Source organism: Brachypodium distachyon, chromosome 1 (assembly GCF_000005505.3).
Source record: "Brachypodium distachyon strain Bd21 chromosome 1, Brachypodium_distachyon_v3.0, whole genome shotgun sequence".
Taxonomy (NCBI): Eukaryota; Viridiplantae; Streptophyta; class Magnoliopsida; order Poales; family Poaceae; genus Brachypodium; species Brachypodium distachyon.
This window is the reverse complement of record NC_016131.3, coordinates 74,109,312-74,133,171: the sequence shown is the minus strand read 5'-3', so window position 1 is coordinate 74,133,171 and position 23,860 is coordinate 74,109,312. Positions and strand designations below refer to the sequence as shown.

General features: G+C 42.8%; 3 protein-coding genes across 3 annotated transcripts; 2 read left to right on the top strand and 1 right to left on the bottom strand.

Moving 5' to 3' along the window:
* Positions 1-188: 188 nt before the first annotated feature.
* LOC100827718 (protein HLB1) lies at positions 189-7,249 on the bottom strand. The gene is made up of 14 exons (XM_003558936.4): positions 6,775-7,249; positions 4,577-4,696; positions 4,416-4,485; positions 4,128-4,238; positions 3,812-3,895; positions 3,614-3,664; positions 3,060-3,089; positions 2,901-2,963; positions 2,713-2,778; positions 2,454-2,570; positions 1,791-1,826; positions 1,059-1,178; positions 818-988; positions 189-618 (listed from the first exon to the last, which is right to left on the bottom strand). The coding sequence occupies exons 1-14, from the start codon at positions 7,098-7,100 to the stop codon at positions 508-510; spliced, it is 1,476 nt and encodes a 491-aa protein (XP_003558984.1). The 5' UTR covers positions 7,101-7,249; the 3' UTR covers positions 189-507.
* A 1,233-nt stretch (positions 7,250-8,482) lies between these two features.
* LOC100824568 (heat shock 70 kDa protein, mitochondrial) lies at positions 8,483-12,812 on the top strand. Its single transcript, XM_014897171.2, has 6 exons — positions 8,483-8,747; positions 9,705-9,778; positions 9,881-9,959; positions 10,036-10,605; positions 10,717-11,337; positions 11,849-12,812. The coding sequence occupies exons 1-6, from the start codon at positions 8,685-8,687 to the stop codon at positions 12,473-12,475; spliced, it is 2,034 nt and encodes a 677-aa protein (XP_014752657.1). The 5' UTR covers positions 8,483-8,684; the 3' UTR covers positions 12,476-12,812.
* A 507-nt stretch (positions 12,813-13,319) lies between these two features.
* Positions 13,320-17,372, top strand: LOC104581897 (stress response protein NST1). The gene is made up of 4 exons (XM_010231009.2): positions 13,320-13,597; positions 15,555-16,737; positions 16,820-16,903; positions 17,005-17,372. Exons 2-4 carry the CDS (start codon positions 15,690-15,692, stop codon positions 17,091-17,093), a joined length of 1,221 nt encoding a protein of 406 aa, XP_010229311.1. The 5' UTR covers positions 13,320-13,597; positions 15,555-15,689; the 3' UTR covers positions 17,094-17,372.
* Positions 17,373-23,860: the final 6,488 nt, after the last annotated feature.

Sequence of the window (23,860 nt, the reverse complement as noted above, 5' to 3'; positions counted from 1 at the left end):
CACTAGTTATGGTGTTCGTCAGCTTGTTTTAAGTCCTCGCATGGGGCCTTGTCACGTTGGGGGAAGAACAGTTTTCATCCAGATAATTTTGGCATGCGTACTTCCTAGTCCAAACAAATGACTCTCCTACAGTTTTCGGTAAAAAAAAAAGTCCAAACAAAATGTGTGTGCTCAACGATATCAATATGTCAGACGCTGCTATACAATGTGCGGTTTCTTTTCTGGTATAATGCAGCACAAGGTAGAACTTCCATACCACAACTGTAATAAGGAGGTGTCATGGCATCACGGTCACGGGCATGTTTTACAAAGACAGAACGGTGTGTCGCCTATAATTGGGATGGTAAATACTTTTACTCTACAGAAGCTGTGAAACAAAACCAAAAGAATCACATCGGAGCAGTCAAAGGAGATACATGAAAACATCAACTGTGGGTTGGTTGAATTGACAAGATTGCCGGATATAGTATTGTCACTCTGCACAGTAACCCAGATACAAACGAGACATCAACCAGTGATGATCCCCGCCAGGACATCACTCTTCCCTCTTGCAAATATGGTGTACACGAGGCGTATAGCATCTAGCCAACCATCGAGAGATTCCCAGGTATCAGCAACCTGACATAGTGAAAAGGGAAACATGAATAGTGAGCTGTAAAATCACAGTTTTTTGTTTTCTTCCTATGATTCTTCTGCTTGGGGCAAGGGAGAGCGTAAAATAAACTTTCAAGGATACATTACATTGCTTACTTTAAAATCATGTAAACGTGATAAATCTGAAGCAAGGCATGGAGTCAAGAGTAGAAGAGGGTCATACCAAGTACACAGGCCCATGGGTTGTATTTATACAGAGACCAGCACCAGGCGGCAGCGTTAGATCAGAGCAAGTGGACACTGAAACTATGTCCACGACATTTACTTTAATAAATCGTTTGCTTTTCTCCACATGCCCAAGCGACTTGCGTGGAGAGCTTTCTGAGGCATTGGCCTGATTTGCGATCACGAAGTCAGTGACAAGAAAGATATGCAGGTTTATGTGTTATCAGTAAAACAACTACCTGCTGGAGTTCCTCATGGTTTAAGATAAACTGTGACCTCTCCCAATGCTTATGCGGCGCAATGGGATCGTCTGCTGGAGGGGCAGTCAAATATCCCACTTTTAAATATGGCAAAGGCAGCTGTAAAGCACACAGCGGTTAAGCAACGATGTCACTAACACCACAGTTAGATTTTCACAAGAGATAATCTAAACTGAGACTCGCCTGTCATGTGCATAGGTATCCAAAAAAATGGAAAATATGAAGACAAAGATAGATAAATATAAAGACAAAGATAGATAGGAGTAACTTGGATACACACTAAGGGAAAACTACAATTTTTAATGGAGAGGCAACCTCACAGGTTCACAATGTTTACATTCTAATTTGCTGAATCATCTTTTAAAAAGGCAGGCATTTCATGATACAGGCTTTGTTATTGTGCTAGCTTCTCTGTTCCGCTTTGTGCCAAACAATGAATCAAGTCAAATGTGTTTCACTAACTATGCAGACGTTTAAGATATCATGGATAGCTTGCAAGAAACAAGGATCATATGTTCTTATTTAAAGCTAGCCCTGGAACCTGGCTAATAGCAACATAACAGAACAACTCAGGTTCATCTATGATCTACCAACCACCAACCGTAGTCAAATACAAGACATGCTACTTAAAATACACTTCAAACAAACATATTAGAATTGTAGATACTATAGAGTAAAGCAAAACAGAAAGCATAGAGCATGCAAACATACCATTGAGCGGACTAATCGAAGAGCACTGCGATAAACCTGCATTGTGCAAAGCAATTTCAGTAGGTGTTGACAACTGTTATGCCTAAATATTCATTAATCAACAAATGAAATTTAAGATTCTATAGCCACATCACAATATAAGGCAAGGCACACACACTCTCCCATATGACAAGAATAAAATTCATTCAATTGAGTATCACTGGAAGGTAATAAGATGCTATCAAAGCTGGGTGCTGAAAACTGGAAGCATATAAAAAAGGTACTCCCTCCGATCCTAAATTCTTGTCTCAAATTTATCCAAATATGGATGTATCTACTCTTAAAAGGCGTCTAGATACATGTAATATTTCGACAACAATTTAGGATCGGGGGGAGTAGATGCATATACAACAACCCTGGAAAGATTGATTAATGGACGGCGAGAAAACAGTTCTACATCAATAAATGTGATGTTACATCATGCTCATTACAACCAATGTTCATCACAATCAAGACAAATAGTAAGAGTTTCACAATTTGTGGAAATGGGATAATAGAACCATGTTAGCATTTTTTACACAGGTTGACTGAATTACTTCGAAGTACAATGCCATATCTGAAGCTTCCTGAATAATAAATAAAGAAATTGGTAGGCAGCAGTGGAAAATGAAGGGATCTGCGCACCGAATAGTTTGGCTTCAATGCATGAGCAGCTGCGACATAAATAGCAGACTGACTGTACAGGTCACTAGGAGAGGCATCTGGACCCCCAGACCTCGAGGTATCCTCTGCTAAGCCATACTGTAGGATAAAAGAAAAACACAAGGACATTGACTGCTGTTACCATTTATCACATAAGTACATAACTGAATTAAGCTAACATGTGTTTAAGTTGAATAAGTGCTCTCCACACTCCAGTCATAAATAGACCAAGAAAACGCACCAGGACAGTTCCAAGATTGTAAATAGCCCGGTGGAAATCAAACTGCAACCGGATGGCAGAACGAAACTGTGTAACAAAACAAAAGAAACTTAGTTTCGGCATTTTCTTGTAGATACATTTTCTGATAAAGACATTGGTCAGAACTCAGAAGTAATTTCCCCAATAATAGAATTTAGAACTATGCCTACCTTATTTATAGCTGTTTTTATGATTGATTGTTTATCTCGAGCAGGAACAATCGCACTCAATTCCTGCATCACAAGTTCATACTCTTGACAATAATGAAAAGGCATAATGTATGGATGGAGAGATAGAAAATCTGATAGAACACTTATAAACTACAGTACCTGTAGTCCAAGTCCCCAATTGTTGAGGGCCTGCAAATCAAAGAAACAGACAAACAATAGTTGAAGCCAAATGAAGATCAGACATATATTTAACGAATATCCAGTTAATAGCTTTGTTAAATGTAGAAGTCAGTACAAAAGGCAGAACAGTTTAACTTCACATTAGAAAACATGATGATTTCAAAATTATTTAAGTTTGGCATTAAAAATGAGTAGAATTATTAAATGAGTTTGGCACAAAATCTCTTAAGATAGGTCATCTGCGGTAGGTGTGAGCTATTGATTTTTCTTCCCAGTGGATGCATAAGAAATCATAAAGATTGACATGGAATGCTGCACAGCCTTTCAGGACGTTTCTGCAGTGCAACCTTATAGCTGTGGAAGTATGGAGTAAAGCTCACGGTTCATCTTTGGTGATGGTATGCATTTGTGTTCATTGTATTTTTTTATGACTCTTGCATGCATCTTAATGGTTCCCTGCGGTGAATTATTTACCACAACACTTCAAATACAAGAGTAGTATTACTCAATCAGTTAAGAGAGTCCGTACTGACCTGGGGGCTGTTCCAACTTAACTGGACTGCCTTATCGTAGTTCATTATAGCCTGAAAAAGAAGATGAGCACACATTAACTCCTCAAAATCCATTGTTTGAAAACAATATAATACTAGAATATTCTTCATAAGAGCTGAAATAACGATTAAAAATTAACCATTATAGAATGCAAAAAACTTATTAACATAGTTTAGGACCTGATGCCATAATTCTTCAGCCTCTTTGGTACGTCCACGCATTTTGGCCCGGTCAGCGATTGCAATAGCCCAGTTGTAATATGCCTACAAGGATAGAAGAGATGCCTGAGAGCTGTGATATTTTCCACAGAGTAGCAAGTGGGCACGAGGCATTAATGCATAAACGAAATTCAATAGCATCTCATTGGGTTCAATATTAAATCAGTAATGCACGACATGGCACCATTTCTTTTTGGATACAACGAGGCCAAAATTCTTTGTAATTTCCAATCAAGTTCAACATCAACTAATAAAAGTATTCGAGTGGTAAACGTACATCATACAGTGTTGGGCAAAGTCGTGTCGCTTCACCATACTTCTTGCAAGCCTCCTCAAGTAATGAATCTTTCGAAGAATCAGAATCAGGATCCACGTTGTCCGCACTTTCCTGCAATAGTGTTTAAAAGGGTTATTAAATAACAAAAACCCTTCTCATTGTTTTTTTCATTTTCATGCATTGTTCGTTTCACTCGCATGCTTTACGGGACAGAATGAAACCATGCAATAGTCATCTTTAAGTAATGTAAGAGCGGGTACATGAGGTAAATAAGAACTACACTTTTACCTGGAGGACTAGGGCCCAGTTATAATATGCATCAGGATCTTCTGGGTTTCTTTCAATGGCACTAATATATCTGCAAAACATATCTTTAAGAAACATGCAAGTTTGAGCTAATTATAATACTACGACAAGATTAGGTTAATCAGTTGAGATAAACAAAAAACCTTTTAGCGGCAAAGGTAAGAATACGTTGTCGAGAGCGGCCTTCCTCATCAACTCCGGTGACACTATTTATCAAGTCCATGGCAACATCATTATTGGATGAGAGCCGCAGGTTGTCCTGGCTGAAATGGACAAAGTTAACTAGGAAAGTGTTACAATTATTATGGATACTTCAAAAACATTTGAACAACCAAAGGCTATGAAATGTTGTATTCTATTATTCCAATTTTGGCAGAAAACAAATCCACCATACTACTCCCTCCTTTCCTTCAAGCATGGTGTATAAAATTTCCCCACTTTTTTTCTCAAAGAACGGCGCACGACGTTTTTTGTCAATGATCTCCTGATATTGCCCCTGAAATCTCTCTCGGGAAAACACCCGCAGGGCCCGCGCTCTCCTCATCTTCCGCATGCACACGTTAATGCACACAAGAGAAAATCTCTCCTTTCTGTTGCCAATCACGGCATCGTCTTCCTCCTTTTTTCTCTCGATCTCCTTCCTCCTTTCCTTTCCCTTTCTTTTCCTGCCTCTTCCACTTGGTTCAAAGCCCTAATGCGCATGACGTGGCCAGCGTTGCTCTGAGAATAGACTCCGTGATCAGCGACTCCGTATGCAGAGCGCGAGCGGCAGGAGAGTCCGCGCCTGTGGCCGGCACCATTGCTGCCGCTAGCTTGTCCATGGGCGGCATTGTCGTTGCGTCCGCCAGCTTGTCCATGGCTGGCTTGCACGTGCTCATCGAGGTTGCTTCCGCTAGCTTGTCCATGGCTCTCGAGGTTGCCTCTGCTGCAGCCATGCCTGGCATGGCCGCGGGCGGTGAGCCTGAGCCTGGCACGCCCACTGCCCTTTCGCCTTCATGGCCGCCTCCATGAATAGCAAGCAATCCTCCTCCATGTTCAACGCCGGCTGCTTCTAGCTCTTCCTCTGTTCGTGAAAAAAAATCAAAGCTTGCAGCGGATGGGACCAAGGGACGTGCCGCATGTGGAAACATGGAGTGCTCAATTGCATGCGCGTGGGCCAGGACGAGTAGTCCAGTAGTACTACTGCGGCTGCTTCATGTGGTGATTAATTGCGTAGCGCAGCTGCCCAAGCTGGTATCAGAGGGGCAAACTAGTCCAAAATAAGTGCACAAGAGGCTTCCTTGGTATAAGTGCACAGGACAAATACGCCATGCTTTAAGAAAAGGAGGGAGTAATTGATAACAGAAAATCATACTGTGGACACTCGTACAAACAATAAGAAACAACTGTAATGAGGAAGTGTTCACACCCAAGCACAAATCTGCTCCTGAGGATCCAGCAGGGCAGCGGATAATTTTTTTTGTTATTACTTAGGGAGCGGGAGCAAATGGGGTCGCAAAATGGTCAGCCTTAGTCAAAGAAAGTAACAAACACTTCCAAAATGTTCAAAGACAACATAATCCCTAATCAGGTTCTCAACTAAGTTTTGCACAGTCACTCATGCCCTAAATACCATCTGGGAGCTAGATACGAGTATGGATGCAAATGTGATCCTGCATATATCCGTTTCTACGACAACCTCCAAATCTTCAAGACAACTTTGCACAAAATTGAACCAGGAAGTCAGTTAAACGGGATCCCGCTTGCATCCCTAGATACAAGGTAGTACTATTTTCTAGCGTTTTCCTTATGAAATGCAGCAAAATTATAGAAAAATCAAGTCATTCATATTAAAGGGAACAAGTGTCTACAAATGAAGACAGATGATTGCACCGTTCAATCATCCTAGTATATTAGATTGCTACAATAAGGCTATAGAATTCTCAATGACTACTAGCACCAGCCATCTGAAACAGCATAATTCGGTCAAAACTCCAAACGTTATGGAGCTACGGCTATTTAATGATTGAAGGCTGGAACATGAAATACAATTCACGTGGGAGAGATCACAGAACTTGTGTTAACCGATTTGATAATGACACAGAGCCTGAAACATCTAGCAAGTGAGTTGGCCAAGCAATTGCAAGCCCTAGCTAAGCAATTCAATGCAGCAACGACTACCCTGGGTAAGCACCGGCACCAGAATTCACACCGACGGCATAGATCTAAACTCAGCTCTACAGCTAACAAAGCAAACCAACACTACGAGCGGTGAATCTAGCCGCAGCAGCACGGCTCGATCACTTCGTCGATTGAGATCTGAATTCCTCGGCAGAGAACAAGGAGGTAGAGGAAAGTTAACCTGGAGCCGTCGGCCGCGGCAGATCCAACCCCATTCTCCTCCGCGAACGCGGATCTCCCGGCGGCGGCGGCCTCCGCGGCCTCCCCTAGCAGCTCCCCCATGGTGTAGGGTCGCCAGCCCTCCGCATTCGTCTCCGCGTCCTTGGCTGACGCCGATCTCGTCGGAGCCTCTTCTTCTACTACCGCCACCTCCTCCGCAGCCGAAGGCGCCTCCGCGTCGGGCGACACCGGCTCCGGCTCCAGCACCGGCTCCCCTGCGCCGTTGGGGTGCTCCGGCTCCGATGGGTCAGCGGGCTTTGGCTGTGCGGACTCCTCCATCTCTGGCATCTGGGAGGTTGGGGTTTGGGAGCGCCGGAGATCTGGGAGGAGAGGGGACGGAGACGCCGTGAAGTGCCAAGAGAAGGAACTCGTCGAGTCCAACACTCGAACTGCGGCGAGATGAAGGTGGACTGGGGAAGAAAAGGGAATCGGCCCACAGTCAGTGAAGCGGCCGTGTGCTAAACGGAAATGAAACAATCACGTGATGTTATCGTATGAAATTGCGTCAAATCTCGTGTTGAAGTCGTGTTTCTTGGGACATTTTTTTCAGGCTTTTAAAGTGCCGATATGTCTGGGTTAATTGGATATATGTCACTCTCTGTTTCACCGGTTGGAGATATGTCATTAAAAAAATTTGACTTGGAAAAATGCCACTCTAATTTTCTTATACCGCTATCCATGCCATTCTGTCCACTTAAGACCAATAATTGTACAACAGTATTTACCATAATACCTCTATTTACGACGTTCAGCAGTACGTTCGAGTCTTCCAAGCGCCATAAAGGTTAAAAAAAATTCAAATTTGGCCCAAAATTCAATCTTTTCAGAAAAATCTATAAAAATTACAGAAAATAAAAACAGTAATATGAGTCCACCGTTGGGGACGGGATATGAGGAACGCGTGGGGAATAAGAGGAATAAAACTATTTGACTTGGGATGGGAAAAATAAATGTTCGTATAGAGCTATGGCTATATGTATTTAGACGGTATACGTGATGTTATTGGACAAAATGGCATGAATAGAGGTATAAAAAAGTTAGAACGGCATTTCTCCAGTCAAGTTTTTGTAATGTCATATCTCCAACCGGTGAAAATTATAATGGCATAGATCCAATTAACCCATATCTCTACTACTAGAGAAGACAAGGCATTGTCTTGCTACAATCTCCGCCAAAGAGTTTGTATTTTCTCAGGCACCATATCTATGAAATTGCCTTCAAACACCCCAAGAATCCGGTTGAGTACATTTATGATGGCATACTCTCAGATTTTTGGAGTGCTTTTGTCCATGCTAGGCTTATCGCTAACGACGCTTCGATATGATACTAGACATTTCTTTCTCGATGCCTCCTATTTCAAGATACCCATATTTGCCTTTGTTTTCTTGCAACCAACACTTCGCGTATGAGTGAAAATCAAAGGCAATGGAACTCGATAACTTACATGGTGTATTGTGAGAACATAGTCTCAATGGACCGGTGGTCATGTATATATATTGCTGGCCGTGCATACATGGTATGGTGTGGTAGGTGAAAACATTTGTCCCGGCCATATCACTTTTCTTGTTGAGAAAAGTCCCGGATTCAATTTCATGAGAAAAGTCCCGGCTACACGGCCCGGCCCAGACACGCAGGCCGTTCTAGAGCATTCCACCAACGGCAATAGAGCCTGGAGGCTGGAGCCACAAGGCTCTAGAGCATTCCACGGCCTCCCCCTCCCGCGACTGCCTACACAAAAGCAAGCAACGCCGCGTTGCGTTCCCCCCACCGTACCCCGGAGTTCGCGCCGCTCGCTGGCACCTTCGTCCTCCTCCGCTTCGCCCAAAACCCTAAACCCCTCGCTCTTCGCTGGTCGCTCTCCGTCACCCCGCCATGGCGGCATCGCTGCTTCTCCGAGCCGTGCGCCGCCGAGACCTCGCGTCGCCTCTCGGCACCGTAAGCTGCTGCTCCTCTCCCCTTTTTCGCCCCAGTGTACTCTCGCCCAGGTCGTCCGCGTTGATCATCTGGTGTGGGCTTCTGGTTTTGTGTTACGCTCGCTATCGGTGGATTTTTTGTTCTCCGATTCTGTACTGGCGCGGTTCGCGTGGTATGATTTTGCCGGGTCTGATCGAATACGAAGGGGCTGGTTGTTCGATTATGTGTGGTTACGTGACAGTAGTATCTGGGATCGTGTACTGGTTAGGTTAGTGCTGCTAACGTAGTGTTGCCTTCTCTAGTTTCTGATCTGATGCGGTAGGAGTACAGGTTTCCATCTTGTAGCATGTCTGTTACCGGTAACTGGCCGGAAATGGATGTATTATCTCTCTGTTGGTTGAAAAGGTGACTGATTTTGCTCTCTACATGCATGGATCATGAATGGACTGTCGTTAGTTTGCTATTGACATGTACAGTGCTGGGCACATTGCATGCTTTTGTCTCTGTTTTTAACCCGAGTTTCTCAGCTTTGTAATAAACTAATAATGTGCTGTGTGCATCCTAGACGACGCAGGGGACGGAATTTATCCTCCGAGTGTATATTCCGATATTTTAATCAGCACGTAGCAATAAAGATCACCCCTTGCTAAATCTTGTAATCCTTTGGAACATTTTTGCATGCTCGTAGGTGGGGTGAACAGAGACATGCTATAATAAGTGCATAAATGAGCACAAACCCATTCTAATGTGCCTGAAACTTGGATGCAGTAACCAAGGGTTAGTTGTGGACTTGTGGTTAAGGAATACATACCATTTTTCTTCCATTTAAAGAGTGCTGCCTTTTATTTATTTTTTACTCCGGATAGATTTGCCCACTAAAACACCAGATTTGCTGTAGAACTTAATTTCATTGATGAGGCTGAATACCTATTTCTAGATTGTGCCATGTTACCTTCTGACTGTTAGTTCACATTTCAGCTGACTGCTAACGTCCAATCGACTTTTGCTGCAAACGTGTGCTCAAGATGGGGTAGTCTTGCCAGAACTTTCAGGTAACAGTTAACAATCATATCTTGCTCTATTTACAGTTTAGTGGAGATGGAGATCCTTATTACACTGTGCATATAACTTTTTGTGTGCTTTTTATTCGTCAGTGCAAAACCAACTGGACATGAGGTTATTGGCATTGATTTGGGGACAACTAATTCATGCGTTTCTATTATGGAGGGAAAGGTGTGTGGCAAAATCTTGTAATGTTTGATTTGCTGCTTCTGTTCCACATTTTGTTTGATTAAACCTACAATTGCAGAACCCAAAAGTGATTGAGAACTCAGAAGGCACCAGGACAACACCGTCAGTTGTTGCATTTTCTCAGAAGGGAGAGCTACTCGTGGGAACTCCAGCCAAGCGTCAAGCAGTGACCAACCCACAGAATACTTTCTTCGGCACAAAGCGTATGATAGGAAGGCGCTTTGATGACCCGCAGACACAGAAGGAGATGAAAATGGTTCCATATAAAATTGTGAAGGCTCCAAATGGAGACGCTTGGGTTGAAACTACAGATGGCAAGCAGTATTCACCGAGCCAGATTGGTGCATTTGTTCTGACCAAGATGAAGGAAACAGCTGAATCTTACCTTGGCAAGTCTATTACCAAGGCTGTGATTACTGTTCCAGCTTATTTCAATGATGCTCAGCGGCAGGCCACTAAGGATGCTGGCCGTATTGCTGGACTTGATGTCGAAAGGATCATTAATGAACCAACTGCTGCTGCTCTTTCTTACGGGACTAACAACAAGGAGGGTTTGATAGCTGTATTTGACCTTGGAGGAGGAACCTTTGATGTCTCCATTCTAGAAATCTCCAATGGAGTGTTTGAGGTCAGTTTTCAGTTTTTTACAACTCGTTTCTTATTCTGGTTACTAGTGACTAACCTTATGTTACATAGTACTTCAGTTCTGACCCTGATCCGTTGATTATGTTGCTGTCAGGTCAAAGCAACAAATGGTGATACTTTTCTGGGTGGAGAAGACTTCGATAACACCCTACTGGAGTTTCTAGTGAGTGAGTTCAAAAGAACTGAAGGCATTGATCTGTCAAAGGATAGATTAGCTCTGCAGAGGCTGCGTGAAGCAGCTGAGAAGGCAAAAATTGAACTCTCATCAACAACCCAGACTGAAACCAATCTCCCATTCATCACGGCTGATTCCTCTGGAGCAAAACATTTGAATATCACATTGACAAGATCAAAGTTTGAATCTTTGGTGAATAATCTGATTGAGAGGACTAGAGACCCATGCAAGAACTGTTTGAAGGATGCTGGTATAACTACTAAGGATGTTGATGAGGTCCTTCTTGTTGGTGGAATGACAAGGGTTCCGAAAGTGCAGGAAGTGGTTTCTGAAATCTTTGGTAAGGCCCCTAGCAAAGGAGTCAACCCAGATGAAGCTGTGGCCATGGGTGCTGCTATTCAGGGTGGCATTCTCCGTGGAGATGTGAAGGAGCTTCTTCTCCTTGATGTTACCCCTCTTTCACTTGGTATTGAGACTCTTGGTGGTATCTTCACCAGATTGATTAACAGGAACACTACAATTCCCACAAAGAAGAGTCAGGTTAGTAGCAATTGTTTAACTCCTCTTTAACTAGTACTCTAGCATAACTACTTCAATGGTTTTGCTTTTAAGTACCATGGTATTGTCTACCACACAAGTTATATTGCCTTTTGTTTTGTACATTTGTGACATAAATATCACATTTCTATGTGACTGTTTGGTATCATTAATTCATTATGTCTCTGAGATGATTTATATGGCGACTTGGTGTGAAGAGACCTTCTTTGGAGGTGCTTACTCTTACATTGTTGTTATGACCGTCACTCTACAGTTGAACCTTGAATCATTTTTAATCATGCCCTCGGATGGTTAGTTTTATTTCCATCTGTGTAATCAAATGTTAGCTTGCTGCTTCTCAATAGCATCAATGGTTATGCTTCCGCAGCCAGAATATAACCTGTTGCCTTTTGTTTATAATAACTTCCAAGGATTTTGTTCACACGTCCTGTTATAATATGCGCATTCCATATTGTTTTGGAGGCCTACTTATCCATGTCTGTGCTTTGTGCAGGTGTTCTCAACTGCTGCTGACAACCAGACACAAGTGGGTGTTCGTGTCTTGCAAGGTGAGCGTGAGATGGCATCAGACAACAAACTCCTTGGCGAGTTTGATCTCGTTGGCATTCCACCTGCACCAAGAGGCATGCCACAGATCGAGGTCACATTCGACATTGATGCCAACGGGATCGTGACAGTCTCTGCAAAGGATAAGGCAACTGGAAAGGAGCAGCAGATCACCATCCGATCCTCTGGCGGTCTTTCTGAGGCCGAGATCCAGAAGATGGTCCAGGAGGCTGAGCTGCACTCCCAGAAGGACCAGGAGCGGAAAGCTCTCATCGACATCAGAAACACCGCGGACACGACGATCTACAGCGTGGAGAAGAGCCTGGGAGAGTACAGGGACAAGGTTCCCGCAGAGGTCGTGTCTGAGATCGAGACAGCCATCTCTGACCTCCGCACCGAGATGGCCTCGGATGACATCGAGAAGATCAAGTCCAAGATCGAAGTGGCCAACAAGGCAGTCTCGAAGATTGGGCAGCACATGTCTGGTGGCGGCGAGGCTAGTGGCCCGCCGTCAGGATCGCAGGGTGGAGGCGACCAGGCTCCGGAGGCCGAGTACGAGGAGGTCAAGAAGTGAAGTGCCACTTTAGCTGACTCTTTATCTGCGTGTTAGAGATAGATAATCTTGATGAACCCCGAGATAGTAGGATCGCGCGTCCTGTAATAAGTTTCTATGTTTTTCTGTCTAACGAACAAGTTAAGCCTCACGGGGACCAAGAGGTTGGGTACATGTTCTTAAGGGGAAGCTAGGGGGTGATCCCCGTTATCCCTGCTGCCACATTCCATGAGATAAATTTATCCTGTCTATATGCATCGCTTTAGATTGCACTTTGGTAATTTGCTCGCTTCAGACTCAACATGCTGGTGATGTAGAACGGGGCAAAGTGTAATGTAAATTGGGGTGTGTGATCAAATCTGCCGTTGTGTGCCGGTGGCTAGACTACGCGATGTGTACCTGCATGTTTTTATCAGCTAGCTGTTGGTGAAAAACAATCCGTCTAGTTGGTCTGTACAGTAGTAAGTAGTAACTAGTAAGAGTACTATTTGACAACATCGAAATCTCTTAACATGCCCTTTCTTCTCTGATGCTTTGACGATTTGCAGGAGTGGATACTTCGTCCCAACTTTGCTGGTATTTTATCATCTGTGCCCACATCAATTGTCCAAACCGCCCTTTAGCTGCAACCGTTTTTCTCTCGTGACCCGTTCGATCACTTTCGCCCCTATCTCTTCAGCACGGTCTGATTGAACTAGAGTAGAATTCAAACCTCCTTCAAACTTTGTCTAAAAATGACAAATATTACCACTGGAATGATTTGACATTCCTCTCCTGTTTTTCTCCCCTTCCTACAGTTGGGAAAGGTCAAATTATCAGATCAGGAAAGTTGGGGTTAAAAGTTGAAGAAATACCCCCGTTTTTCTCCCCTTCCTCACGAACCGTTCCCCTGCTTTCCTCCCGTTTCCATTCCGAGGCGAGCGATAGAGAGCTACAACGCACGCACGCTCTAGGGTTTGCGCAAGCGCCGCTGCTCCGGCCGCCTCCCGGCCCCGTCCCACCGAGCAGCTGCCGGTAAACCGCATTCGCAGGCGCGCCTTCGTACTGCGCCCGCCCCGACGTGGGCTCGCCGCCGTACGTACTGCGTGCGCGTATCTCTTTCCCGATCGAATACGCGCCCGGGACCGGCATCACTGATCTCGGGTGAGTCCTTATTCCGCCCCCCGTTTGTTTCGAACAAGCCTTGCTGTTCCCACATTCTCCCTCCCTGTCCCCGCGAGCGGAAGAAGGGAACCCCCCCTTTGGCACGCGGTCGATTCGTCTGCGATTAGAACTTACAAATCCCGTAGAGATTGGACGAGCTTGGACCCCATTACAGAGGAGCAGCAACCCCCGGCGTTTAGTTCGGCTGCTCTATTATCGCCTCGGACTGCTGAGAACCTCGTAGTGTCCGTGCATATCTTGTTCTATCAAATCTGAAAGCAATAAACCATACTTCTGTCTTGGTTCTGAGCAGTTACCTTTTTGGTTAGTTTTAAGTGTGTACACCGCTATATTGAAGTGTCAGTTGACATTATTAAGAATTATTTTGTCTCCTATTGTTAAACACCTGAACTGCTAGTTGCTAATGGACATAAGTTAATGAGGAAATAATCCGTTGTCAAGTGTTTTGCGGTACCAATTTAAAATTTCTATTTATCTGTTTATGTATTAGTTCTCAATTGGAATGATGGGCATAATCCAGTTACATTTGTGGGTTTCTTATATGAAGAAGAAAAATTACGTTGGTGATTTATTTACTGCTCTCCGATGTACTTCAAGTATGTGACGGCTTGTTGAACTCGCTTCTTGCATGCACTCACTGACTCACGTAGTACTTGCTATTTATGCAAAGGTTTAAGAACCATGGCTTGATAAAAATAACAGAACTAGGAAGGCTTGTAAAGCACCATGTGATCCATATCAAGTGTTGTTTTAGCTATTCAATCACTACAACCTGCATTGGTGTTTTAATTACCTCCTTTGACTATCCTACTTAGTTGTTTGTGAATGTGAACACACTGCCATTTTAGGTGGTAGCTACCATAGGGGATGTGGTATGATCAGTTAAGTACTGAAAAGATGATATTTCTCGCCTATCTCTATTTCATTATTCCGTCATTATAATATAATTTGCTTTGGTGTATTTTCCGCTTTGATTATCTGGCTTGATTGTTTGTGGATGTGAACGGGCACCATTCTAGGTAACTGCTGTCCAGGTCTTTCTTTGCTATTTATGCTGGATTTTGCACAGTTTACTTCATGTGCACTATATATATGATATATGTAAATGTGGTTGATGTTCATTTTTATTAGAGCGATACTTATTTTTTGCTTATTTTGATTGGACCTAATGCTAGTTTCTTTGCTAGGTGCCTAGATCGGGGTGTTTCCTTTTTTTTTTTTTTTGCTTAATAGAAGTACATATCCTCTATTTTTCTTATACTAAAGAGAATGACCTTATGCCTTTTTATCATACTAAAACCCTTTTTCTCTAGAGGATGTATCTAACAGAATATATGAACTAGATACTATATGGAATTTTTTTTAACTGTTGTCTAAAACAAAGTGCTTGTAATGTCTGATTGTGCATTCATATAATATGTCTTTATTTGATTGTTCAAAATCAAACCTTTTAATTTTTGACCAATAATTAGTCCAACAATATGCACATTTTGTGACACTGAGGCACTGCCATAGGATCTGTATCTGAAATTATTTGTGTGATCATGATTTGTAGCTACTAACAAAATATCGTGCAAACATAACAGTAGAAGTTCAATTTTAATTTTCAACATCTAATTGAAACTTCATAATATGAAAGATAACTCAATGTTCATACCTTACGTTTTCAGTTTATATTATATTTTTTCTGTTAAATAATAGAACATTGTTCTTTGTAGTCATTCAGCATTGGTCGCCTTGTTTCAAACTTGAAGTCCAAATATGAAATGACTATTTGATTTTATGAACCTGCAAGGCAATAGTCTGAACTCTGAACCATGAATGATATATCATTGAACCTTCAAGTTCTTTTTTTCTGCCATTATTTAAGCAGTTGGGTTTTTTCTAATTATCTTTGTGGTCCATCTATTGATGGAAAGCATTTCATTTATTGCAGGTTCAATCGAAGTTGATGAGTATAATGTAGAATCGTCTCGGAGGAGCTATTCCATCTAGTGACAATCAATTAGCATCCTCGGTAAAAATAGCATCATCACATGAGCTGCTAAACAAGGGTACAATCATCGTAAAAATGTCTCAAGGCACTTCTCCGCTGCCAAAGGATAAAGGTCCCGCTGAAGATTCTTTAAAGGCTGTGGGCACAAAACGTCTGCATTCTGATGCTCCTTCAAGTCCTGTTTATCAGAATGTTTATGTACGACGAAAAGTGGACACTGAACATAATAAAGTGAACTCTTCTCAGGAGTTGAGGAGTAATGGAAGAGACAAAACAAAAGAGCAGGAGGAACAGCAAAATTTGGAAACTGAACATAGTAAAGTCAACTCTCCTCAAGAGTTGAAGGGTAATGTGAGACAGCAGGAGGAACTGCAAAATGTAGGAATTGAACATAGTAAAGTGATCGCTTCTCAAGAGTTAAAGGGTAACGGAGGAGACAAAATAAAAGTGAGCTCTTCACAAGAGTTCAAGGGCAACGAAAGAGAGCAGGAGGAACATAAAAATGTGGAAATTGAACATAATAAAGTGAACTCTTCTCAAGAGTTAAGGGGTGACGGAGGTGACAAAATAAAAGTGGTCTCTTCTCAAGAGTTCAAGGGCAATGAAAGAGAGCAGGAGGAACAGAAAAATGTGGAAATTGAACATAGTAAAGTGAACTCTTCTCAAGAGTTGAAGAGTAATGGACTAGACAAAATAGAAGTGAAAGAGGAACAGCAGATGGTGCAACATGATCAGATCAATGAGCCAGAAGTAGCATCTCCTATTGTTGAATCTGGAGGGCAAGTGTCTTCTGAAATGACATCTCCTATTGGCGAATCTGGAGAGTTAGTGCCACCTGAATCTCCATCAAAAACAATTGCAGAAACTGTACCTAAGAATAATGAGCTGCCAATTCCTTCTGCTAATGAGCTGCCAGTTCCTTCTGCTAATGAGCTGCCAGTTCCTTCTGCTAATGAGCTGCCAGTTCCTTCTGCTAATGAGCCAGCTATTACTCCAGACACCTTAGTTCAAGGTGATGCCCATAGGCCAAGCAACCAAAACGCGTACTGGAGCGAGAGATATAATCGATTACAGACATATTTGGAGAATTGTAATCAGTCAAGCCAGGAGGGTTATATGCAAAGTAAGACATCTGTGTAGCACCGTAGTAATGTATATATTATATTTATTTTCATTGATTATTGACTTCCTCCCCTTACTTACAGTGCTTAGGTCACTCTCAGCTGCTGGTCGAAGCATGCATGCAATTGAGTTGGAGAAAAGGGCAATACACCTCCTAGTGGAGGAAGGTGATATATCACTTTCCATATTTTTGCTTTCTTATTATTTGTGAAGCTTATAGTTCAAAAGGGCAATACACCTAGTGGCACACACTAACAGTATACTGCAGGTAAAGAGCTGCAACGGATGAAGGCTTTGAATGTTTTGGGCAAAAATTCTCCAAATGGTTCTTCGAAGCAGCCCCCCTTGCAGCGGTAGTGCCAAAAATGAGATGTCCTGGAGAAATCTGTAGAGCTAAAAGAATCGCAAGTATACATCACATGTATTCTGCTTATGTAGTAGTTCCCTTTGTGTTCAGGCTTCTCTCTTGCCATGAAATTCCTTTTCCTTTATTTTCCCTTTTGTTTTTACCCACTCACCCTGGTGCTGTGGGTTTGTTGTAGACTTACTCTGATGTAATTAATTATAAGAATAACTTGTTTGGATAAACTGGCCAGGCTTCAAGCTTCAATGTTGAAGCCTAATTGTTTCAACCAATACCCATGCATGCCATAGTATTTATTATTTTGTTATAGTACTATACATATGCAGATAATTTGGTACAGTCTGTTGAAGTTGGTCCCGTCTCATTTTCAGTTCTTGAAGATAAACAAAGCATAGGTTGTCCAAAGGACGAAAAGAAGTGATACTTGCACATAGTTTGGCAGTTTGACCGATCTGCAAAAGTAATACTGTTGGCTTGGAATGTATGGATTTATATCGGTTTTGAGCTAGGCTATACAAAGAAGTCCAACTCAGTATTTCATTCATGTGCCTCCTTCTGTTGGTTGTCTCGCAGAAGCTCCATTATGTTGTTGCTAGTTGCTACCAGGCGGCGTTTGTTGGGGTGCTGCACCTCGGTTCTGGAAGTATTTTTGCGTGGGAGCACGAGAGAAGCCATTGCTGTCAAAAGGGAAGCGATTGAAGAGCAGTAAATTGAGGCCCGGACTGCATGCCGAGGCGGCCATCGGATCCGTCCGCGTCGATCTGGACAGACAGCAACGGATGGGCCATGCTGGGGCCGAAACGTATGTTGGGCTGGTTCTGATCCACGTCTCGTTGCTTCTGCTCATGCTGCGCGCCTGGGCCTGGGCCGAAACGTATGTTGGGCTGGTTCTGATCCACGTCTCGTTGCTTCTGCTCATGCTGCGCGCCTGGGTCTGGGCCGAAACGTATGTTGGGCCTGCTCAACGGCCAACCAAGCTGCAACCCACGCGACTGATGTTACGGAGATTCACAATGTTACGGAGACCCTCACATGAATGCAAAATCAATATCGCGGTAAAATTCTATTACTACTATCTATCTTCGTTCTTAAATATTAATAAATGTTCTAGATTGTTACAAGCTATAAATCCACTCTTTGTTCTAAGTTTGACCAACTTTATAAAAGAATGTACTAATATTTGCAGTACTAAATAATTATATTTGAAGAAATATTGTGAAGATGTATGTCATGAGGGATTTAACAAGTCTAAGTAGGGTTATACATGTTTGTAGATTTTTCTAGAAATTTGGTCAACTCTAAAAAATTTGACTTAGGACAGATCTAGAACATGTTTTATTTAGGAATGAATGGATTAATTAATTCCTCATTTTTTTTGGAAGGAATTAATTAATTCGTCATTTGTTTTGAAGGAATTAATTAATTACGCTCATCATCCCCTGTTTCCAATTAATCACCAAACGGGATTTACTTAATTACTTGCGCACAATACCGTTGATCAAGATATATCTGGATATATATGAATGCCTCGATCTGGACTATTCGTAACGAGCCATGACGCCTTTCCTTCCATAATTCCCTTGCGTGCATGGAAAGAAGCTAATGCATTCCTTGTTCGAATAGAACATATCATCCCAATCTTCTCCCACGCAAATATATATATATATATATATACACACACCCCGTCGATCACATATCGATCCATCGATAGATCTGATCGATCGAGTATATACTGCTGCTCTAATTCCAAAGTAGAACCGAATCGATCGTTCCCCCTGGAGATATATGGGTTGCAGCAGCAGCATGTCCATGGCTCTGCTCCTCCTGCTCTTAGTCGCCGCCGCTGATCTGACCACCGTCACCAGTAAGTCCATCTAAACATATCCACGTCACTTATTTTGTCACTTATTTTGGGACAGAGGGACTATATGAAAGAGAGCTTGTTTATATGCTCCGTATGCATTTGTGCAGGGTCTGCGTGGGTGGGGGACTACGCGTCGAACCACGGGTGCGGCGTGACGGCGGTGGCGGAGCTTTGCGACCCGGACGATGAGTCGGCCAACAGGGCCTGCAGCGACGCCTGCCACTACAGCGGCTGCGGCGGCGGCCGCTGCGTCTTCCTCCCCAGCTCTTCCGGCGGCGCCTCCCGGGGCTGCCACTGCCGCTAGCTAGAGATAAGAGCTTCCCGGCCCTGCAGGCTGCAGCCAAGCCAATCGAGATCCAGTCATGAGAAACCAATACATGATTGACTGATCCTCCTCCTCCAAGCTAAAGAGTTCACCTATATCCCAATAACAAAGAAATCCTGTACGTACTATGGCCGGGGATCGATCGAAATTCTTGCATGTATCAGGGCATATGGTTGTTGATTGATTGAGTGGATCGGGATTGACGGATGAGAGAAGGAGATGATCCCGCAGATTTAGATATGCATTGATTCGTTTCTGCGAATTAATTAACCAGCGTTTTATATGGGAAACATCCATTGCGTGTGATCGAGCTGTGGTATAGTATGATAAAGTATGTAAACATGGTAGCAAGTAATTCGTACGTGGATTATATAAAACGGTAGGAATGCAGTAGTACCGCATGTTTATCTATCAGCATTCGGTTTTTTTTCTCACGTGTTGCGCGTGGCCGGCGCAAGTGAAGCAAGCATTCACCTAGAGGAAATGATCGAGATGATGAGAGGATATAATTAATACCACTCGTATCAATTTTGGCACCCGTTAATTTCGCATGCATGCATAAAGTACTCCAGACCGACATTTCCAGGTGCAGGAGCCGAAAAATAAGGCGCGGTCCATCTTGGGCTCCCCGTTGGATGGAAACTCTTGATGATGGGGTGATCGGGTGGGAGATACTTGGGCCTGGCCTCTTTCCGCGGCCTATTCTCGTTTCTGAGTAGTACTGATATCTGTTTTGTTGGGGGCCTATCATCCTCGGATCCAGCCAGAACTCGCGAGACTCTGCCACCGGCAAAAGAATAAAAAAAATGTTTGTGCGCTGACTTTTCTTGAAGATAACAGGACGGCTTTTTGTATCATTATTACAGCACGAAACAAAGTGCGATCAACCAGTAGGTAAGGGTAAGGGCCGGCCGGGGCAAAGGAAGGAATTGAAGGAACTTGGCAGCACAGCGTAAAGGCGATCGGTACTGCCGCCGAACCGAATGATGCATGGAAAGCTTGGCACAGCAAAGGCACCCGTACCGTACGTATGCGGTATGCTCGTGCGTCGAAGCTAAGAGCATAATAAATGGCCGCACATACACGTGCATTGAGCCGGTCAGTGATTAGTTAAGTGCAGGTTAATTTGAGAGCATGCATGCAGATGCAGAGGTTCAGACTCGAGAGAGGTCAATGAGGCCATCCTGATTACAGCTAGCTGAGATATGGTTATGCTATCTCGATGGGGCCCTGTGGGCTAAAAGATCGGATTGGGTTACGGACGAATCGTTGTTTCTGGCCTTTGCTTTGCTTTGCTTTCTGGGAGGACCACAGCACGAACGATCGGGGGCCGGGTTACACTACACACACATTCCCATTCCATCCACCTGCTCTCCCTGCTGTCTTGTCTTCTGCCACTTGCCACTGCCAGTCCGCCTCGCCTCGCTAGCTAGCTGCTGCCAGTAGGAGTAAAACGCTACTGGATCGAGTAGCATTTCTTTACTGCTCGTGACCGATTCGATCGAGATCCATGCGGCGATGTGCTAGCCAGTTTTTACCTGCATGCATGCGTGAGATCCAGTTCCCGAGGACCACGTACGTAGGACGGATGCATGGACGCAGGCCCGGGGCGGCGCCGTATGCATTTTACTTGCCACGTACGTACGAGTACCAACAACCGCTTAGTTTGGGCCGGAGCATTTACGTATGAGGACGGCAAAGTGTTTCGTCACCTAGCTACCTCCTTCTCATCATCATCTTCTCCTCTCTTGGCGCTTCCAGAGAGGAAACGCGGTACACGTACGTCCCTAGTACAGGGGGGCTACAGGCTGTCCTTGATTTGCCACCACGTACCACAGGGTTTTTTTACTCGTGGATCGGAGCACCGATTTATACGGTATACGGTCGCCGATACCGGCCGGCCTTCTCGTTACAAAATACAGGCATGTACTCCGTATACGACTTGCTGGAGTATGTACTACTCCTTTAACTCCTGGTATATACATTCGTCGAAATTAAGCCTTTAAACTCCAACTCTCCCTATTTAAGGAATCTCCGTATTACTCATGGAAACAGGTGTGTGTTGTTGATCGGTATACATAGCTATATACAAACTTAATATTTTCTTCGGTTCTAAATACTTGTCGGAACGGAGGGAGTAAGAAATAAGGATACCTCCTCTCTCTTTGTCCTTTTTTTAACTTTTTTTTTAACTTTAGATCACTGTCTACTTCTAAAACATAACATGTCACGCATTTTGGCGTGGTCGATCTGGACGCACCATAAAAGAAAACAGCTGATCTGTATATGTAACCACGAGTGCCTAAGTATACGGCTTGCTTGTATCAACAATATTAGCGGTTCTCATCACTTCTGGTAGTGAATAACAGCTAGCTGTACGTACATATATAATCATCTGGCAGTTGGAACTAACTTTCTTGCGGCAACAAGGGATCCATCCATCGACACATGCATGTGTGGGCGACAGCGAAAAAGCCTCTTGATTTCACCTGTTTTTCTTGTTAGGCGAAAAGACACCAGCCAGCCAGCCAGCTAGCTTTACATCATTAGGTATTCGACCAAAATTAGCTGTATATACATCAATCCATCCAATCAGCTGCTAATATATACATGCATCCAGACTGTACATACGTTCTATATAAGTACGTACCCTGCACTTGCACGTGATCGGTATCTAATTCAGGTTCTTAAAATACGTGTCTGCTTGTTTATTCCTGGTGAAGTTTTGCGTAATCGAGATTTACAAAAACCTGAAACAAGCTAGCTAGCCAAGAATTAGTAAACCGATCGATGATGGGACTGATCAGAAACTCTACCCCATGCATGGGCCCTTAGTATCCATATAGTATAAGATGTTGCGTATGTACGTACGAGTGCCTAATTAATTAGTAATAACATACTACCAATAATTTGGGGAGTAGTTCTTGCACGCAACTGTGCCCCCCTGTAACTAATTAGGAGTAAACAATTATCCAGAGTTCATAAAATAGAAAGAAAAAACAGTTATCCAGATGCATGAACGGCCCTAGCTAGCTACCGGTAGCAGTCTAGCACCGGCAGCTTGATTCTTCTTGAGCAAAGAAAATTCATCGGATCGAGTTTATTAATGTTATTAATTAGTTAGTTTAATTACATCTCTCTAGCTAGCTAGCCTGGAAGTTGGAACCGTGCATGCATCAATCATTACCGTACGCTGCACAGCACGGATCGATATCGCACGCATGATGAAATAATTCCTCATGTGTCTTGTCGGCGCGTACGTCTCGATGGCTCTACAATGATTAATAATTAATGTATTCATATACAGATAGCTTAATTAGTTGCTATACAAGACGCCTTAAGTCACACAATATAAACATCCATTCAAAGTCTTAATTAAACTTCAGTGCTGTATGAAATTGTACTCACTTTATTCCTAAGTATAAGATGTTTGATTTTCAAAAATAAATATAAAATGTTTACGCTTTGTTCTATAGAAAAATCTACCAACATTTACAATGTCGAATTACTTTCATCAAATGCACCATGATATATATTTTCATAGTATAAGCATTTACGTATTTCTATTGTAAATATTATACTCCCTCCGTCCTAAATAGGATGTCTGAAATTTGTTTAAATTTGGATGTTTGTAGACACTAAAACATGTTTAGATACATCCATATTTCGAAAAATTTGCGACATCCTTTTTAGGATGGAGTATATATTTTTTATAAACTTGATCAAACTTATAAAAAAAAAGCTACTATAACATCTTATATTTAGATTTAGGAACAGCTAGGGTTACGTAGTATATTCACAGTTTTATTTTGAAACTCAACTTCTAAGAATAGTTACCGCCCAATTAGAGAAAGAAACATTTCTGGGTACACTCCCGCTTGGGATATGGACGCATGATCCTTTGTGCGATGCATGAAAATACGCGTGTACCTTCATTTTATTCCCTTGGGCCAAAAGAAAAAAAGCATGCGCGTGCAGCTGCAGCATTTAGCATAAAGGAAAAGGCGATCAATCAAGAGAAGGAACATGCATGTTTGTTGTCCTTGCAAAAGGCTCCATGGTTTTTTTTCCTAGACAGCATGTACTCCTGTACATCTACATGCATGTATGGTGGACAAGTGCATGTGCGTTTTATTAATTCCGTTGCCGTAACCTTTACTGTTTAATTTTTTCCCCTCTCAACATGGTGTCGAGATGATTAAATGGTTAATCAGGCAACGCATCTTTGGATTGGAGCGGTGGTACGTACGTGCTTTGTACTCCACTTAGTGCTAGTAGTAAAACTAGCTAGTGTAGCACAATTTCACATCAACAGATTTTGGCTAATCAATGAGAACGCATCATACTATCATGTTTTCGAAATCCAAGTACATTGTTAAATGAGTCGTTGCATCTTGATGATTCAGAATTCATTAAGACGTTGATACTACTAATATAATTCATTTAGAATACATTAATAGAATAATTTATGGTTAAATCTTTGTATTTACAAGATCTGATATGGCTCGTATCCGAATAAGGAATTTCAACTATACGAGTGCTAGTTATATAAACACGCAGTTGATTTCAAC

Bases quoted from the DNA above. Each gene is read 5' to 3' on its own strand.
- LOC100827718 (XM_003558936.4), bottom strand. From the start codon at position 7,100: ATGCCAGAGATGGAGGAGTCCGCACAGCCAAAGCCCGCTGACCCATCG. The intron at 4,697-6,774 runs GTTAACTTTCCT...TGTCCATTTCAG, and splicing joins GCCGCGGCCGACGGCTCCAG to CCAGGACAACCTGCGGCTCT. The intron at 1,179-1,790 runs GTATGTTTGCAT...TGTGCTTTACAG, and splicing joins TTCGATTAGTCCGCTCAATG to CTGCCTTTGCCATATTTAAA.
- LOC100824568 (XM_014897171.2), top strand. From the start codon at position 8,685: ATGGCGGCATCGCTGCTTCTCCGAGCCGTGCGCCGCCGAGACCTCGCG. The intron at 9,779-9,880 runs GTAACAGTTAAC...TTTATTCGTCAG, and splicing joins AGTCTTGCCAGAACTTTCAG to TGCAAAACCAACTGGACATG. The intron at 11,338-11,848 runs GTTAGTAGCAAT...TGCTTTGTGCAG, and splicing joins TTCCCACAAAGAAGAGTCAG to GTGTTCTCAACTGCTGCTGA.
- LOC104581897 (XM_010231009.2), top strand. From the start codon at position 15,690: ATGTCTCAAGGCACTTCTCCGCTGCCAAAGGATAAAGGTCCCGCTGAA. The intron at 16,738-16,819 runs GTAAGACATCTG...CCTTACTTACAG, and splicing joins CCAGGAGGGTTATATGCAAA to TGCTTAGGTCACTCTCAGCT. The intron at 16,904-17,004 runs GTGATATATCAC...AGTATACTGCAG, and splicing joins ACACCTCCTAGTGGAGGAAG to GTAAAGAGCTGCAACGGATG.